Source organism: Acanthaster planci, linkage group LG14, assembly GCF_054643075.1.
Source record: "Acanthaster planci isolate LZ-2023a linkage group LG14, COTS_SCS, whole genome shotgun sequence".
NCBI classification, from domain to species: domain Eukaryota; kingdom Metazoa; phylum Echinodermata; class Asteroidea; order Valvatida; family Acanthasteridae; genus Acanthaster; species Acanthaster planci.
In genome coordinates this window covers 11,124,337-11,143,470 of record NC_141790.1, presented here as the reverse complement: position 1 = coordinate 11,143,470, position 19,134 = coordinate 11,124,337, and the positions used below count along the sequence as shown (strand labels likewise).

Genomic DNA, 19,134 nt, shown 5'->3' with positions numbered 1-19,134 from the left:
TGCTGATTGGATGTGCAGCCGGCACAATAATTAAACGAGGTGGGGATATCACGACAACCTTGTGAGGTGGTGCTGTAGTTGAAACGAGTCGTGCCGTACGGCAACACCCGATCCTAGCAATCCGCTTGAAACAGAGCAGGACAAGGGAGGCAGTAGCCAGAAGATTGATCGATGGCACTATTATGCCTCCCCGTCTTTGTCCAAACTCATGCACGATGACTGGCTCTGAATCTGACGGGCCAATTGTGGGGAACCTCTGAAACGCATCACAGATGACACATACGCCTCGCCTGTTTTTAGATTGATGTCGCACACCATCAGGAAACAGTGGCTGAGAAGCCTAAATAATATTCTCCTCATTCTGCATTAAGACATGACTGAGTAGATCTTGTACTATTGTTCCTTGCAATGCCATTCACAACAGAACCATTTGACAAAGAAATAATCACACCTCATGCATAAAATTGAAGTCCATGGTAACAAAAACATTAACGTGAACACCGGGGAGAGATTTTCCCTCCTTGTTGTTTGCATCAGTCCAAGAAATCCAGCGAAATTAATTCCTGCACCACGGTGCGGGTTTCCCGTGTGGCTAAATACGCTCAATTCTGTTATGGACTGTGAAGCGCATATAACGTAGAGTGAAGGTGTTAAACGTGAGGAGATGAAATTGGAATATCGGGTGAGTTGGTGAAATTTATTTGCTCAACAGAGCAAGTCAATTGCTCTGCTTTCTCTAGCCGGAGAAAACTCATTTTGGCAATTTTCAGAAAGACCTTGACGCATGCACAGACACTGCATGGTATGCGGTACATGTCCGCGAATTTACCAGTTTGTGGATCTACGGTAGTGTAGCGCGATGCTTCTGGGGACACAGTTGAAGCGGAGTGTGAACTGACTGTAATTTCTTCTGATGCGGCCCTGCCCTTCATGAAATGTTCATCAAGGACCGAGCGAGACTGAACGCACCGAAGCCTTGGCAAATGGCATGTCAATAACAGATGGACCATCTACCGGTACATGAATATTACGCCAGCTGCATCTGAGCACGACGGCTACAGGGCAAAACAAAATGGGTTTTAGAAAACAACACCGAAGACTGAACGAGGAGGCTTCTTAAAAACTGGTTGAATTCAACAACATGTACGTGCACGTGTAAAATGTCGTGAGATGCCAAAGGCTGAGCTGGTCAACTTTCACAAAATGTAGTTCAAAACTGTACATTAAAACACAGCTACATGTACATAATGGTTACAAAGTACCGTCGCTCAAAACATTCCGTCAAATCAAACATAAGATTTCGAAGAGAGCAATGATTCAAGCTCTAATCATGGCACCTTGGAAGAATAAATTCCAAATGAAAAAAAAAAAAGAGCTTGAAGCCAAGTTACTGTCCCCTCCCCATAAGAAAAAACTCATCCTGTGGACCGTAAATACACCCAGGTTAAATTCTTCGGCCATAAACACACAAGGGTGGATCAAAGTTCACTAAAATACAGGAATAGAACAGAGTAACAGGGCCACCGCCTTTGGTGTCCCAAACTTGTCCAGCCATATAATGAACCCAGATCTGCTACCGGGGAGACAATAATGTATATAGACTTGGTACTGTTTATTTAAGCAACAGTGTTCCGTCAGTGTTTTATCTCCAATCTATTCTCACCATCCAGGTTTGCATTACAGTACATTGACATGTATAATTCATCTGCCGTTCCAATTCGGCTCAGTTAAGCGTCTCAATTTTGCTCGTAGATTTCCAGGGTATTGCGATCAACCACTCTAGCTACAGCCCCCTTGGCTCTACACCACCAAGAGGGAGCAAAAATTATCAAACACCCTTTAAAACTGCCCACGGACATCACACAAACATCGGATTGTCAGCCACTAAAAGGGCAACATGTGGGAATTCCATGCACCGCCCTCCACTTTTTTTTGTCAACAATTTGTCAACCTATGCCATTCCCCCCCCCATGCGGTAACATGCACATTATTAGCGACAAATCCACACAACATGTACATGTACGTGTCTTCTTAGTTATACAATACTTGTCCATCCATGCACGTGTAGAGTCCAAGCTCATAATTAAGAGCATTGTTAATGCAAGATTCTGTTTATAACAAGGAAATTGTTACGTCCCAATCCTTTCTTTTTCATTGTTTTCATTCCTGATAATACAAGGTTCCTGTTACAACAAGGTAATTTGCCAGGTCCAAAGGACCTCTCATTAACGAGGTTCCACTGTACATGTATCGTACATGCCTTATTCAACCACGGGCAACTGTGCGTACAGCAAGCAAGGAAGAAACTGCTTGGGGTCAAAATGCCATCTTTAGAAACGCTCCTTCCCCAGATGTTCCCGGTATTTTGAAACCATGACAGCTGGAGTGAGTAATGGATGTGTTCTTATTTCTCCCCGTCTCCTGTGTAACCATGGGGATAGCTATTAATGCCCGTCTGCAAGGAAGCACACACCGCCAACAAAGGCCAAGTTCTCAAACTCCGGGGAGGGGGGGTAACATGATGCAAAACACGGCCCAGAACTGGTCTCCGTGACAGCTCGCTACATTTCCAACTTGATGAAGATGCCCAATGCCAGGAAACAGACATTCTGTTTATTTGTGGGATGAATTTCTTCACTTCTCCTCCAGCTAGCCGGGCCTCGGTACACATGCTCCTACTGCTGCTCGGTTTACAGCGTACATTCCACAGCTCGTTAGCAGACTCTCAGTCGCTCAAAACGCTCACCTGACACATTGTCGGTGGCACATTGTTAACATGTAACATTTACACAGGCATTCCTACCCTAGCTGGGTCTTCCTGGTATTATGATGTCAATCAACAATCACAACAGACCTTGTTCACAGGAAAGCCATTTTTGATCGTGTACCCTGACTCTCTCTTATTCAATGCAATCCGTTAAACAGGGTGGTGCCAAACTATTTAGGGTTCCATGCCTCACTTTCTATCGAATGTGGCTTAAAACATTACACATCATTAATCACAGATTTGAAATTTATTGCAATGATTTATTTTTTCTTAAGTGCTTTCATTTTTAGTGCGAGCTAGGCCTGTGCCAAAATTAAAAAGAAACCTAGCCAGAAGTAGTAATTTGTAGCGCTAGGTCCTTCAGGCTCAGACTACTACTTAGTATTTTGTAGCACTGAGTAGTGAAAACCAAACAATATGCATGACTGTCAGGGTTAACATCCCTATCACTGCTAAGAAATACCGGTACTGTTATTCTGGGTCCATAATTTCATTCACAATAAAGTCTTGTTTTATGGAAGACTTACGCATGACTATGTACCATACATGGTAACATACCATTTATGACTGGGTACAAAGCAGTACTTGTACAAATGCTGTACATGAACCAATGGCGGCGTCCCCCCGAAGAGGCGCATTTAAATTTCCCGTGATTTTCCTCATGCAGTGTTGCCAAACCTCATTGTTGAAAAACTTCATCAAATTCATTCAGTTACAGTTAGCAATAGGCCGAAATACCCTACCGGTTCTGCAACCTTCAGGGTATTGGGTACCGGTACATGTCTTAGAACTTTTATGGACAATTTCAGTGTTATGAAATTTAGTCCAAGATTTATAAAAATGGTGAATACCAAAAATTTAGGAACGCGACGCAAATTCAGCCGAGTGTTCCCTCATATAAATGCACTCGACTTAATCTCCGAAAATTCCACATCAACATTTACGAATTTCTGACCCAACTACAGTACAAGTTTGTAAGAAATTCCTCTTTTATTTCTGGGACCATTTAAAAGAGTTTATTGTGCGCTTTGAAAAAAAAAATCAAGAAATAAGACCAACATGGAATTTCACCGGAACTTGGGCGGTGCGTTAACTCAAAATTTATGGCCTGGAATACCGAGAGCTTGATGAAATTTCACTTATTGCGAAAAAAATGAAAGAAGAGAAGATTCAGGGCCACACCACATTAGGGTAGAGGCAGAGTATGTGTGCTTGTTCATGTACATCAAGAAAACATTCGATCGTCTGGCTTCGGTACGTACCGGGTGTACCAGTTGCGGTAGGTACAGATTTTCAGTCCGGAAATTTTTGGAATGGGTGTTTATTTCTGTAACACGATGCCTCATATCCACTCACAAAGGGACAGAATCATTTCCTGAACCAATTCCAAAAACAGTGCCACTGGAAACACAAACACATAGCAACCAACTGTCAAAATAAAGCCAAATGCTTCCTATGTGACTATGGGCAGGAAACCACCTACTGTACAGTACTCAGACTTTTTTACCGTTAATGTTGGTGGTTTTTTTCTGTCCCGTGAAAATCAAACATTCAGCAGACGTTACTCACCTTTCCATTTGGACAACTCTTCTTGAATACTCTGTGTAAAGAACCAAAAACCAAAGCAGACAATTAACAAATGGAACACACGCACAACTAAGCCGGTCAGGCTAACATCAGAGAATTATTATTCTGATTTTTGTTTTGTACTTCCAGTCTTGGTCTTGTTCAAACCTGGGGCCAATTTCACAGGGCTGCTTAAGCACAGAGTTTGGTTAAGCGCGAAAAACCCTGCTTAATAAACAAACTCTACATGATTGTCACGCTAACCAAAAGACAGCTAAATATGTATGTACCATTCCAAAACAATATACATCACAAGAAGTATTGGCTGGTAACCTGATTTGTCAAGCAAGGTTTTTCACACTTAAACAAATTTTTCACTTAAGCAACACTATGACAGTGGCCCCAGTCGGTAGGCAGAGTGAAAAACAATGTACAAGGCTCTCAGGCTACCAGCAAGCCGTAAGAATACACAAATGGGAGAGCCACTATGCAGTCGGTCAAACTGAACCTGCACAGAAACTGATAATTCATATCGAACAACTTTCCTTCGGCCAATTTGAATTGGGAAAATTGTTTTCAGGTGAAGATATCACATGTCACCTGTCAACTCCTTACACAACCAATTAGATAATCTGAAAGATGTAACCAGATCTACTGTGTACTGTACGCAAAGTGAAAGTGCATATAGAAACTATTTCATGAGCCTTATGAGTTCAGAAGCAATCCACACATCTGAGGCGATTCAAAAAGTATAACAAAACAATGAAAGCTCAGATAAAAAAACCTACAGGAGCACTGGAATTTTTAATCCTTGTCAGAAATAAATGAGCAATCAGTTGACAGGCCAAAGGGAAGTGAAGTTGGTATAGAATTAACCGGAAGGATCTTGACTTGCAATATAATGTACGTTTATGTCCAACTAGTGAACATGAATATTTGACATACCATTTCAGTCGTAAACACTCACTTGCGTAAATAACCGCTCCTTCACCTTCTTGCATTTAGATTTTTTAAACACTGACCTAAATCACTGACATTTTCTGGGTCTAACATGTAAGTAAAGTTGCCGATTTGAAATGAACAACACTCCGGAAAGGTTACCAACTGTTTTTATAAGACAACTTATGTTTACAGTGATCTTTTCACAACTGCCCACAACTATGCCAAGCCCGAATGAGAAACATTTCGAACACCAACCTCATTCATATGTAAACGGTGAGATAAGAAAGCAATGGCTTAAGGATAAATGTTCAGACTCTGAGCTCCTGGACTGGGAAACCACTAAGGTATCAAAGTAAAATATTCAAGAGTTTTTTGCGGTTTGTTTTTCTCTTAATCTGAGAGGGATTTTTGTACAAGTAAAATGTTCACATCCACGGAATTTGTTTTGAGACCCAGGTTAGGGTTCCCTTCAACGTGGCATTTCGTCCAGCACGGTCTCGTTGGCCTGTCCACGACCGCAGCATTCCTGGCTGAAATGTCAAGATGAATTCAACAGCTCTTCCCAGAATACTCCCCCCCCCAATAAAAGAGAGACAACGCCATCCGGCCCAGGTGCACGTACAGCACCCGTGTTTAATGGAAAGCTTCAAAGGCGAGCACTGCACATATTGGATCAATTCATTCAACTTTCTTCGTGCAGGGCGCAGGCAGCGCAAAGGTCTGCGCCTGCCTACATGTACATGTACATCCACTGGTTTCTGAGAGGGAGGACCTGGTTCAAAGGGGCTTGTGTCATAACGGCAGAGTACCAGGGAATGGAAAAGACTAGGAAATCTACCAATGCAAATGGTACCAGTAGTGGCTTCAGTTTAGTCGACCAATTGCTCTACCCTCCAGTCCAGCAGGTGCTGTAAATCACATGGAATCTATAGCTGCATGTGGCATGGCCAAACACACTGGCTTTAACGGCACTTCACTGGTACCTGACTGTGGTTTGAAACAACAGCAGAGGAATGACTTTGAAAGTGGGGGGGGGACCCAGTCGTGAGACCATGATAAGGCATCAGCCATTAATAGGCCGATCCATTTATGAAGCCCCAACCAATGATAGGACCTGCACAAAGTGGAAGGAGGGGCCATGCCCCCGTCAACAAAGTGGGTGAGACCACTGGTCCCCCTGTGCTCCCCCCTCCCCCCCCCCATTTAGGCCGCCAGTGGTTTGAAGACAGTTCTTCAGTCACAAAGACCGTAAATGTAACTGGAGGTTATGTGGACACAATACTGGTGCCTTACCTATTTGGACATTCCTTTCTTTTTGTGATGTTGCTGATAATACAAATTTTTCTGAGAAGACTAATTTTTTTTGACAGTTTCCTCAACTGTTCCTCTTCCTTTTACTGCTGACAGCAGCGACCCCAAAATGCCAGATAAACCCGGTCTTCCAGAGAGGAGAAAACCTTTTGCGGACCAAGCTCAGTCCACACAAAGTTCACAAAACCTGCATTACATGTACGTGGACCTGTTTTGTTCTCTAGTCTACACAAAGGTAGCAAGGTTGGCACAACCACAGTCCAGCACTGTCAAACACCTGTTAAATGTTACACTGTGCATGTACATGAATACACATTGACACAGTATGTACGTACATGTACATGTACCCATACTGTCCATGTATCGTACATCAGCACACTTAGTACATGTATAGGTCTCGAGTTCTCTTCAATCCTTCCTCCCCGAACAAGGTTTGACTGAGGGAGATCTAGGGGATGACAAGGCCTTCAGCCTGCTGGCTGCGTTAAGGAGAAAAGTACCATAGGTTCCAGCCATTAAATTCTCAACATCGAGGCCCCTACACTGTACACTAAGCAGCACATACGTGTATTGTACATGTATGCATGCATGCTCGTGGGTGTTGACGGGGATCTTGGGCTGGAGATTAACCTACATGTGCAAAGCGGGCGGGCACTGCAGCATGCAGCCAGGGGGAAAAAAATAAGCCTGTCAGCATGCAGAAGGCACTGAGACCCTCGGGCTTTGGGTCCGGTCTCAAATGATATTTGAGAATGAGCGCATACATGTACATGTACAGCAGAATAGGTATTGATCCCAGTACCGTACACACACGGTACTGTGCATGCATGCATGCAAGCACACAGCTCTCATTCAAATTACAGGCAAGAGGGGTTGCCAATGCATTAAGGTACATGGATGTGCTGAATGTCTCCTGTATGGGCTGGAAGTGTAAACTCAAGTGCGTGTACTGTACGTATAGTGACCAGTTTGCAAAATACGACTGCATTTTCGTCATGTTTAAACCCAGGCTTCAATTTGAAGCTGAATTCAAATCAAACCCCTTCCGACTTTTTCCAAACCATTCTAATGAGATTTCCAAAGTTTCAAACATGACAATATAAAACATTCTATGATATTTTTGCATGCAGTTTCAGTACAATTTTTGTTAGTTGGAGTCAACATCTTGAAGGCATTTCTATTTAAGTCGTAAGTCTCCACCAACCTCAAAATATTGTGAAGAACTTCGAAGATAAATAGGATTTATCACTAAAAACAATACTTGAAAGAAAAACACTGACAAAGTTTTTTTTTAAGCAGAGGAAAATATAGGAGAATGTTTTTCCCTACCGATCTCCACCAGTATGCGATTTCTTGTCGGCGCCTTGAGATGAAGAGTCTCCCATCGTTGTCAGAAAAATCAATGAACGGGCAAACACAGAAATGTGCGGAACAAACTTCCAGAAATGAGACTTGAGAAGGGGACCACAAAAAATCCCAGATTTCCAGAATCCAGTCAGCAAAAGGTTGGCGGTCTGGCGTAACAATAAATGGAGAAACCCCAGGGGGCATGTACATGTATGTGTACACCTTGTGGTTGGCAGAAGAGCTACATCTGCATTCACAATACACATGTATACCTCCAACGGACACTAGTTACACAAGCAAGCAGCTGTCAAATGCTGACCGACTGTACGAAGAATCCCAGAATGCAGTATTCCTCGACCAACAGCAAGCACTGGAACGCTACCAAACTGCGATCCAGACTTATCCAGGCTTATGATTACAGGTGCGGGCAAAGACAAAAAGGTCCAGCTCTGCTTGCTTCTCTGTAGAATGGATCCGCCAGAAGTTCAGCACTCAAACTTCAGAGCTATACTGCCATGAAAGATCTTTGGGCGGGGGGAAAAAAAAAAACAGAATCCTGACGGCCACTCAAAAGAGTCATGAAAAACACATCACAGGCTAGTCAGGCTGGAGCAAAAACTGCAGAAGCTCAGGCTGTGGTTCCCGTCCTAGTGGTAAATGTACATCTACTTTGTGTAAGCCAGTCTACATGTACATGTAGTCATAAACCAGGTGTGTGGACATGTGGAACTCATGAGTGTACTGTAAATTGCCAATTTCTTGTTCCCTTGCCAAGGCACGTACTGCCTCTGTGTATCCCAACATGAAAGCTCTGAGACAGTGTGTCTTGCTACTGACACCACTTTCTGAACTGAGTGGTATTGTGGTGGTGTAGGATTAGGTGCACATTTACGAAATATGTACACGTACATGTACGCATGTGCCATACATGAAACAAGACGTGGCAAAACATGACAGCTTTTTCAGTTTTTGTTCTTAACTTTGTTAATTTAATATGCAGACCAGTGAAGGATGGGCCTCTGACAGCACGTGACTACAACTCGGTACCTCAGCCACAACAACGAACCGTGACAACAGCCAGTGACAACAGCCTTGGCTGTTGCCATGGCAACCATAAAACACACAATAGCCCCCAGCTTTTTCTCACATCCAATCACTGGCCCCCACAGCACCACAGAAATGGATAATTTAGAGAATATTTGGGGGGGGGGTTCTGCTCTGTGCATGGACAGAATTCAGTGGATCCTGCAAAAAAAAGGAAAGAAACCAAAAAAAGAAAAAAAAACCTTCTTTGCCGATACTGAAGATTAGGAGTGGTTGTGTCATCTGCTGTGCAATTTTAATGGACGGATACCCGGTACTCAGGGGATAATGAACACATGAGGTCAACTTATCGCAAGGATGTTGAGGATATGCATCACGATCGCTATCAGAATCCATTATCGGCTATTCAACTCTTGTGGTGCTGCTCTGTAATTAAGCCTAGGAAAACATGTGGGCATAACCATTGTGAAATGCAGTTGTGCACATACTGTACATGAACATGATATGTACATGTACTGTAGGCACTCTGGGCACCAGTAGAGGGCTCACTACATGTGCCATTAACACAACATTAATGATAAAACTCGGGCGTAACAAACTGTGCGAATTTGAATGAATTCTGGCATGATACACATACATGTATACATCACATGCACATGTACCGTACATGTATTCAAGTGAAAAGTTACTGAGAACTTGTCAACAGCACAATGGACTGACAACCCGGATTTTTGCTGAGAAAAATACTAGTACCTTGGGTACTTCGTTGCATGAAGCATGTACATGGCCTTGGACTATCTACTGCAAGGATCTTCTTATAAACTTTACGAACTCTTAAATGCACATTTTGGTCAATGTTCTGTACAACAGAAAACACAATATCCATGTACACACACTGTACATGTCCATGAACGTGTATGCATTATGGATTTCCTTCTCCACAAAATTTTAACACCACGAAAGAGGATATTTATTTTCTACACCCACACACCCACGCAAAATAATTACCGGTAATACCAAATGAGAAAACCTAACAGCGGCCAACGCTTTGCTAGTACTTGAAATCCTCTTCAAAATTTCTGCATTCCCATCCGGCTAGTCTCTGTCAACACTGGTGCACGTACACGCCGGGCAAAATTTTAGTATTGATTTTTCCTGCCTTCGTGTTTTGTCTGAGCGTGTGCAGAGGGGCCTCGGACACACTGCGAGGAGCACCGGCTCTGTTATCTGATGCAGGGTTCACAACATGTTGCTTTTAAAGTGACTGCATTTTGCCAACTACGATACTTCAGCCTTTCAAGGGACCTCAGCCCTTAAAGGGACCTGATGGTACTTGTATATGGATGAGTGGGAAGTGCAAGCTAATGCAGGCCAGCCCCAGGCTGACCTTTTCAACTAATATTTACGTGACCTCTAGACACAGCGCTGGCTGGCAGGATGTTGTACACGTAGTGGCAATGTTTTCTGAGTACAGGACAAAATTTCAGAAATTTTGTCAGATACCCGCGCGATAGCATCACAGATGCAGAGAAAAATAATCACACGGTTAAAAATACTTCAGAGTACTGGGACGAGGAGAAACATATGATGATAACAAAGTGTGTCCATAAAGTCAGCATGTCTTTGTTATTCAGCAAAATGCATAGATCTCCAAAAATAACGCTATCAAGCTGTACACGTGTACATGTATATTAAACGATGTAACTTTAATCCCAAATCAACTGCCGGATCTAGAATAATAGGCCGTGTCCAAAATGGGCTTCCTGGAGCTGGGCCTGCATGTACATGTAGGTCTACTGTCTGGGTGTCTCTGCATATTTCCAGTGGAGTGACGAGACCCAGACATGTCCATGTGCAGGTGCCGTACATGTAGCTCTGGACAAGGCGGCCTTATAGCAGCGCATATAATGCAGCTGCAGCCACTAGAGAATGGCTCCCACTACAGCCTCACGAGTCATTTCTAATCAAAGCCGTAACCTTACGGACACAGCATGTGACTTGGCCAATGGGACAACAGCACACTACTGCATGCGCATGGTGATGCGTGTAGCAAGCAATAAAAACTATGTTGGCTTACATGTCTTGACTGGTCTGCGGTGTGGCAACTACTGGGTACATGTAAGCGTACAAGTTGGTCCATGGAGCTGGGAACTTGGTCCAAACCTTAAAAGGAACGCTCATGTACAAGGACTCTGAACTTAACCACACATGCATACATACAGAACATTGTATATGAAAAGAACAAGACTTGACCAACTCTATCATTCATTATTCCCCACTACACACCTTGGTTTTTGTTTATAAATATTAATGGGCTGCCACCTGTTATCTGCATGTACATGTATGTGCATTTAAGCCATAATTGGCAAACCCTTTTAAGTGAAATAGCACAGTTGACATACACGTACGTGGCAATTAAAGAAACAAGGATCTTTCCATGTCACTCTGGCAGTATTGATTGTTTGTGAAGTGTAGAGATAAAGTACTATAACGTGAATGTCTGGCGGCCTCTTAAACTCCATAGGAATGGCGCTAAAGTTGAATTGCCCTTGGGATAGCTTTTACTCCGGGCCGTGCCTCCCATTTTAGAGTCAGTTCTTCTCTTTCCTCACTCAGAAATTGCAAAAAAACACACTTCTTTGCTGCTCTGGGTCGACTTTGTACAAAAAAAAAATGCCCATCACTTTCGAGAATTCACTCCCATCAATGAGGTTGGAATCCTGTTTGAGATACATTTTACTTTTCTCAATGAGAACCAAATTTTTTCCACATAATTTAGGACTTACATTCCCTTATCCTTCGGAGTCGACATTTTTGCAGCTAGCAATCTTCCTCACTTTGGGCCATGAATTGGCAATCTGCTGAACAGCTTCTCCTGTAACACCTGTGCCGGGCGAACAATCACTTAATAATCACAGGTGTATCAAGGAAAAACAAGGATAATAATGCAAACAGCAGGTGTCAAAGTTTCAGTGTGCAGAAAAAGAAGTCACAACAGCCAAATGGTATCCATCCGGGGGACAGTATTTGGCCTGTGAATTCTTGGTGCTGTGTTTTTTTCCGACACAGTACCCGGTATCTGCCCATCCACCATTTGGTTTTGCCACTGGAGTGATCAATGATGAAGATGGAAAGAAGATGGAGGTGAATGGATGTTCATGTACCGTACTCTACATGTAGGTCTTAATGTATACATTTATGTAATTTCACCTCGTGTGACCCCAAGCATTCATATTGTCCATCTGCAGGTTTCCTGTTGACACACCTCCATACCAGTTTCCACTGAAGCAGTCAAAGGATGGAACACCGAGGTGATCAGCGAGTAGGCCTGCATGCAATATACATGTACATGTATGTCATTCACAGAGAACCTCCCCTCAAATCTTTCAGGATCTCCCCGGGTTGTCACTGGCGAATGATGTCTTCCTCTGTTAGTGAGCTGTTCAAATCCGCATACACTGTAGTCCAAGAGGTGGCCTAGAATGAACTTCTTCACAGTCAAAACTTGTGGTTTACGGGTATATTTACTGTAGTTAGAACCAGCTTGAGCACATATTCGCTGCTCTTTGCTCCCAACTGCCAACAGGGTTTCCTGGCTAGACTCCTGTACAAGCCGTTCTGATGACTTGTCCCAAGGTTGCTGCCACAGCAGGTGCACAGAATTTCATTTCCTTTCCACAGGTGGGCTGCTGGCTAAAATGGACAGATCCTGCACCATAGAGACTCTGTAGTACATGTACATGTAAGACCAGGAAACTGCCCGTTAGCTTTCTGGACTCATCTGGCGGTCACAACTCCCACAAGTGTATCACGTGAATCAAGGGTGCTACAGGCACCGACTAAAGCTGATGATATCATGTCCAACTGCTGGCATTTACAGGGTGCCAAAAGATGCCGGCTGACAAAAGAATTACTGCATTAATCTCATCGGTACACCAAAAACTAAGCAGAAACTCAGAGAGGCATGCTAATGTTAACACGCTGGCAAACGCCCAAATGTGGTGCTCGAGACACAAAAATCAATTTGATGAGCAACAACGCATGTAGGCCGGATGCCTGTGAAGATGAAGCCTGCCGATGGCTGACAGATTTAAACCTGCTCACCCAAACACCAGGACAATTCTACCCGTAAATGCACGTGTTGGCCACAGTTTCATTGCCTCTAAAGTAACAAGAGAGAACAACTGCATACAGACTGGTTTGTCTCTCATCCATGTGTGATGAAACATAGCGGTTAAGTTCCAAATTCCAATGAAATGCACCAGTTTCAAAACACTGTCACAGTGTACAAACAAGTTTGAATTCGACGGTGCATCGGAAAACACTTGTGCTCTTATCTGCAGGTCGGATGCCTCTCAAGGTGTCCGCGGTGAAATACGTCAGAGGGCACGCCACATGTGATTCTTGGCAATGTACATGTAATTGCTGAGTACACAGACAGTTAAGCCTGTCTCCCGACGTGACATGCAGAGGAGGAACACATCCGACGAATAAATGCCAGCGATCAACTCGTGCAAAATGTAGACCCTGAGGTCTCCTCAATCCAAACACCTCCCAAAATGACCGTCGGGCAGTGGGCTGTGGATGCTTACGCGTACATGCAGGCACCTGTACCTTGGGGTACCCCACATTTGCATTTATTGGCAGGGCCGGCAAAAAGTCTGTCGCTCAGCAAACATGCCTACGCACTCCCTCCATTCCGCCACCATTGATTCAAAATCCAATACATGTGCAGCACTGCCCACTCCACTCAGTTTCAAGGTAGTCGCAGGTCCCCTGGCTTAGGCTTTGTCATTTCCAATTACTCCAAATGACCCTAGCAGGGACAATTTGTGATTATGAAGCAGAACGCCAAGATCTCCTATCCATACTCCGAACCAATTGAGGGAAAAGACCTACATGTGTGGCACACAAGTACTGGCACTTTCTACCAGCAAAATTTTCCCATGTTAGAAAGAGTGACAGACCCACTTAACTGTTTGTGGGCACTTTGTTTCCAAAACATTCTCGAGAAACACGCAGCAGTCAGGTACCCTTATTAGACTTGATTTAGGATCACTTGGCCTCACTGACACATTTCATTTCCACCATTTATCGCTGACCCAATTCTACATCCCCTTTCTTCCGGCAGGTCCTTCTTCCTCCAAGCTTTTTTGGTACTTCTCATCTTCACTGGATGTCCTCCACATTTCATGAGCTGGTTCGGAGACCAATGATTTGTTGGGTGCAACCCAGCCATTTACCCCCCTGAGGGCTGGAAAGAGCTACATAAATCTTTAAGCCCCTGTCAGAAATAACTTCCCTGTCAAAGAATGGAATGCTCCTGCTTGTACTTTACTAGAAACCTCAGAGGAACATGTGGTATGTATCATGGCTTTATGTCACTCATGGGACAAAGAATATGCAGTAAAATGCTGCAAAAGTGAAGCTATCCATCTTAGATTCCTTGACAAATTTAGGATCCTCTGACAACCGCACATAAGTTAAAAAAACCCACACTCCTCACAAGGCTCCAAATTACTGCTTCCCCACTGACAAACATGCATCTGTTCCTTGCTCTATGCATGCCTATACTGGTGGTAAGTGGATTTTCTCAGCTGTAAGTGAATTTCAACAAAATAAGTTGCTGGGTAAGTGACTGTTGAACGTATTTTCCTTTGTGCTTTCTTTTGTCATGTTTTGAGAGAGACCGAAGATATCTGACGAATGAAGGATTCATACACATTCATCCACAAGTGGAAAATCACACGTGGTAGGTACATGTAAATGTGAATAGGAAAAGAAAATTGAAGGCTTGTCTCCACCTCGTCCGAGAAGGTTCTTTTTTTTTCTAACAATCTCAAAACTGGGGTTCGGTAAAATGAGAGTTTATTTCCAAGGGCAGCATCAGTTTGGGACATGAAATTCTCTCTGAGGAAACAGAGCTGTTGTGACTGGGTATCAGGGATCTGCTTAACATTACAACCACTGATCTCCTTGCCTCATCAGTAGACTGCGGGCATACTAATTACAACTAATTACTGATACATAATCCGGCTGTGCTCCCAAGCGTGTGAGCACTGCCCAGAAATTACCTGCACTTGTCACACTAACTGCCCATCAAACCTGAAACTGATATCCTAGCGTGCGATGCCTCAAATTATTCATGTACAGGTAAAAAGCCCACAGTTCGGGCAAGATTCTAGAGGATACAGTTGACCTGGAATAGAATGAAAAATATGCAAATACCCATCCTTAGTTCTATTGAGATACGGCAGTTCAGATTCTGTCCATACGTGCGAAAAACATCACTGACCACAGCAAGTGCTGTCAACAAAAACCAAGAGCTTCGTGTTTTTCCAAATCTTGAACACTGAATATTCAAAGCTTGGCCTTTTCAGGTTGTCACGTAATGCGCGTTGACAGCTTAAGGGAATTGATACAGCTGTCAGTTTGACTGTTGCTAAATTCTGGCCAGAGACTTGAGAAGTTTAGACAAACATATGCCTTGATCTCCACGTAAAGTCACATTCAAGGTGTGAAACAAGAAATTTAAAGGGGACATCGACATTTAGGTCCACAAACTCCTCCCCAAAGAGGGGTTCCTTTTTATCCTTAGCCAACTACATCTACCTTCAAACTGCTTTAAACATAAACCTTCCCTCCCCCCAAAAAACTGCGACTGTCACAGTGCGCACCAATATTTGGCCTGGCTTTCAAATAATGCGTACAACGCACAATGTCACATAAAACAAAGCTTTCATACTACAGCTCTGACTTACGCATGTATCAAGTGTACAACACAGTGTGTGTTCATAACCCTTCCAAGCTCTCCCTCCCCCTCCCGTATCTCAGCTGGAATAGTTGCTTCAAAGACAAAGCGCCACAGACATGTCAATAGATCTTTTGCTCATTCAGGTCATTATATCAAGAGGGGGGAGGGTTTCAATTTATTTCCATCCTGCCTACAGGTATTTTGTGTTGTTTACAATACAAAAGCTCCGAAGCTGTTTGAAGTGAATACTTTCAGGAGGCTGATACCCATTCTGCTCCCCAAGGAGGCTGCCATGTACCTACATGTGCATGTACATGTACACTGTACATGTATTACAGTATGTCATTTTCTCATTTTTGCTTGGCTCATACTCACACCACCTGATGTAGAGTACAACAGAACGCTTTTGTTTATTTTATTTATTTATTAACCGTTCCCAACAGCAAGAAAATTGCCACTTACAGCAAAGGTATGATGATACATGTATTGATATTTTGATACAATGCAATGGTACATGATATGTACGTCTAGAACATGTTCCAAAATACTGTCAAGTAAAATTCAAGTCCAGTCCATCTATGTCTTTACATGTAAGTACCGGTACGAGTTTCGATATTTTATTCAGACTTCAAATGCTGGTACTTTCTGTGCTTTTCCATGACAATTAATTTATGACTCACTTGCACAGATAAAATCTGCATATTCTGTGATTTATATTAACAAACACATTCGTACATGTATGTACAGTGTAAAATGTACACATCTTTTAATGACAAAAATTCCACCTGTTTACCCAGGTACGACAGCACTTCCCGACGTCCCAGGATCAAGTGGACTACATTTGCACAGCTCCTAGACTGTAAACAGCACAGTGTGTCTTTCCACGCCCATCTTAAGCCTCCAACCCGACGTACTTCTCACGTGCACCCTTGCACGACTGCCAAGGTATAGATAGTCAGTACCTATTTTAATATTCACCCCAGACATCCGGGGACCGACATGCAAGACGGTGACATACATGTACATGTACACCGCACCCCTGAAATGCCACGTAAGGGGCACAGCACACACCTCAACATTTCCTGCCGCATCCCAGAAATGGAATCATGTGGGCAGACAGGCGAGATCTTGAGCTGAGACCTCAGCCTTATAATTTACGGGAAGATGATGTGTCAGATTATCTTGAACCTCCTCCCCCCCCCATTTAAAAAAAACTAATTTCCCTGAGGTACTGTCTACACATCACACAAGCCGGTATACTTGCATTTCACTGCAACGTGATGGCAGAAATCCTTGTGCATATATGTCATCTCTCTAGATGAATTGTTTGGCAGGTGCAATATCACATTTTGGACACCAGAGACGGGGTTGAGCTGATGAGGGGCCTTAATGAGAACTTTAGATTTTCTTCACCTCCGTCTCTCTCATCTCTCAATCAAGATGAAGGTGGGAGTCCTTGGTCTCTCAGCCACAGCGATCAAGAGAGTGTGGGACACCTTCAGAAAAGACAGGGTTGGACCCCCCTGTTTTTGCATCCAATTCAAGGCACGATAAAAACCGTTTGTACAAATCAACATGCAGTCACACCATCCCCAAAATAGAATGTCTCCAAGGTCAAATATAGTGCCCATAGGTGCCTTGGGGGGGGCCATCCCCTCGCCCTCAAAAAAACAAATTCCCCTCTTCCAGAGTTACTTAAATACCCCGGTATGCTTTATACAAATAACGCAGGTGTTTCCTTGTTTTCTTCTGGAGAAAACTCAGCGAATACTTATTCAGGGCAGGAACTTCACGGAGGCATCGGAGGCCATTGCCTTGATGCCCCTGGTCTTTGCTTCAGTGCCCACTGAAAAGTCCCCACGGCCAAGTTGATTTTCTAATGCAAGTGCCCTTTGCAAAGGAGAAATTGCCTTGCCACTTCAAGAACTAAATTCCTGCCCTGCTTATTTTTTGCACCCACCATGAAGGCTAGATTGTTGGTGGATGGGTTTTCTGGATTCTTCCCCTTCATTTTCCACCTAACGTCAAAATGCCCTCAAAGATGTTGTTTCAGAGAGGGGTAAATCTTGTGTGGACCTGCCTCAGTCCACACGAGGTTTACACAACCTGCATTATGTGGACCTGTTTTATTCTCTGGCCGGTGCTGCAAAGATTGACACACCTACTCGTGGGGGAAGCTGGGGGAGTTAACAGAAATCACTGCCCCAAAATAGCTAGAATCACCACAGAATCGGTCACAGCAAGAACTTTGGGGAGAGGTTATAATCAAACTGACAAGGGTACTAAGATTTTTAAGACAACTTTGGAAAAGGCGACAAGCGAAATGATGTATGTAGGCTATGCTAGGGGGCATCGTCGTCAGGGATGCTGCATTAAGGAAGCCTCAATTAAGGATGCAGGCCAGCGAAAGATGAGAAGGAAGACAGAGCAGGGCCCTGGATAGTGCATCAGAGAAGGGATTTGAGGTTGCCAGGGAAACGGTTCGAATGAAAATCATTTAAGGTGTAAAAACTACATGTACATGCTGGTAACCAGTGTGTATGTCACACAGTTGAAATGCAGGTAGAGTGTGCTCAGTTAGTTCAACTCAACTTATTTTATCATGAAGGAACCAGTGGGTAGGTGTACAAATCTTGATTCAGTCATCAACAAAATCTTAAAATAATGCATGCACCTTTCATGTACAAAAAAGTACACGAATAAAGCAGAAAGATAATTCTAATCCTGGAATAAAAATAGAACAATTTGAGGCTGCATGTTTCAAGCAGCTCTTACAAAATCCAAAATATTAGAGCATCTGAATTTCTTTCAGAAAAGAATTATTGACTGTGGTCACGCACATTAAAACAGGCTGTTGGTGAAGTCCCTGGTACATGTACTCTTCGATACATGTACATATATATGTCACAAACATGGCTTACAAGTTCAATGCACTGATTGTGCATACAGAACCTTTTTGGCTGGTTTTTTACCACTTGTTTTCCTACAAATATGTACGCGCATGTACTCTCTTATCCTCTCACAGCACAACCAAATACATGTACCTCAGAATGCAAGTTTATTCACCTAAACCAGGAAACCAAACATGCACACTTTATCACTCAAATAAGGATATTTTGCAACTGTCAGAACAAACGATATGTGACCCATCACAACATGAGAGTAAAGTCGCACCCCCCTGTTTCCTTTTTGAGGATTCAAATTCTAATTGAAGTGGGGGTCACTTTTTGGGTTTTGTAATATTTGGAAAGAGTAACCCGTCTCCTATTTACTTCCAAATCTTTTGCAGATATATTTCAAAATGTCATTTTCTCAACAATTTTGACAATGGCATTATTCGTGCCTGCATGGTCTGAAATGTCGGAACAACCAGGGTTGGGGCTGCACTTCAGCTTGGGGTGGG

General features: G+C 43.3%; 1 protein-coding gene across 5 annotated transcripts in view; it reads right to left on the bottom strand.

Moving 5' to 3' along the window:
* The window catches only part of LOC110980951 (beta-arrestin-1-like), a 67,676-nt gene that overhangs the window by 37,888 nt on the left and 10,654 nt on the right, over positions 1 to 19,134 (bottom strand). The window contains exons 1-3 of one of the 5 annotated variants that reach the window (XM_022238039.2): positions 12,188 to 12,852; positions 11,764 to 11,861; positions 4,337 to 4,367 (exon numbers count right to left, since the gene is read on the bottom strand). In XM_022238039.2, the coding sequence (XP_022093731.2) occupies positions 4,337 to 4,367; positions 11,764 to 11,789 (57 nt within the window). In that variant the 5' untranslated portion in view covers positions 11,790 to 11,861; positions 12,188 to 12,852. Of the gene's footprint in view, positions 1 to 4,336; positions 4,368 to 7,915; positions 8,860 to 11,763; positions 12,853 to 19,134 lie in introns of those variants that run through there. The other 4 variants (XM_087145412.1, XM_022238036.2, XM_022238038.2 and 1 more) reach the window with 4 other exon arrangements.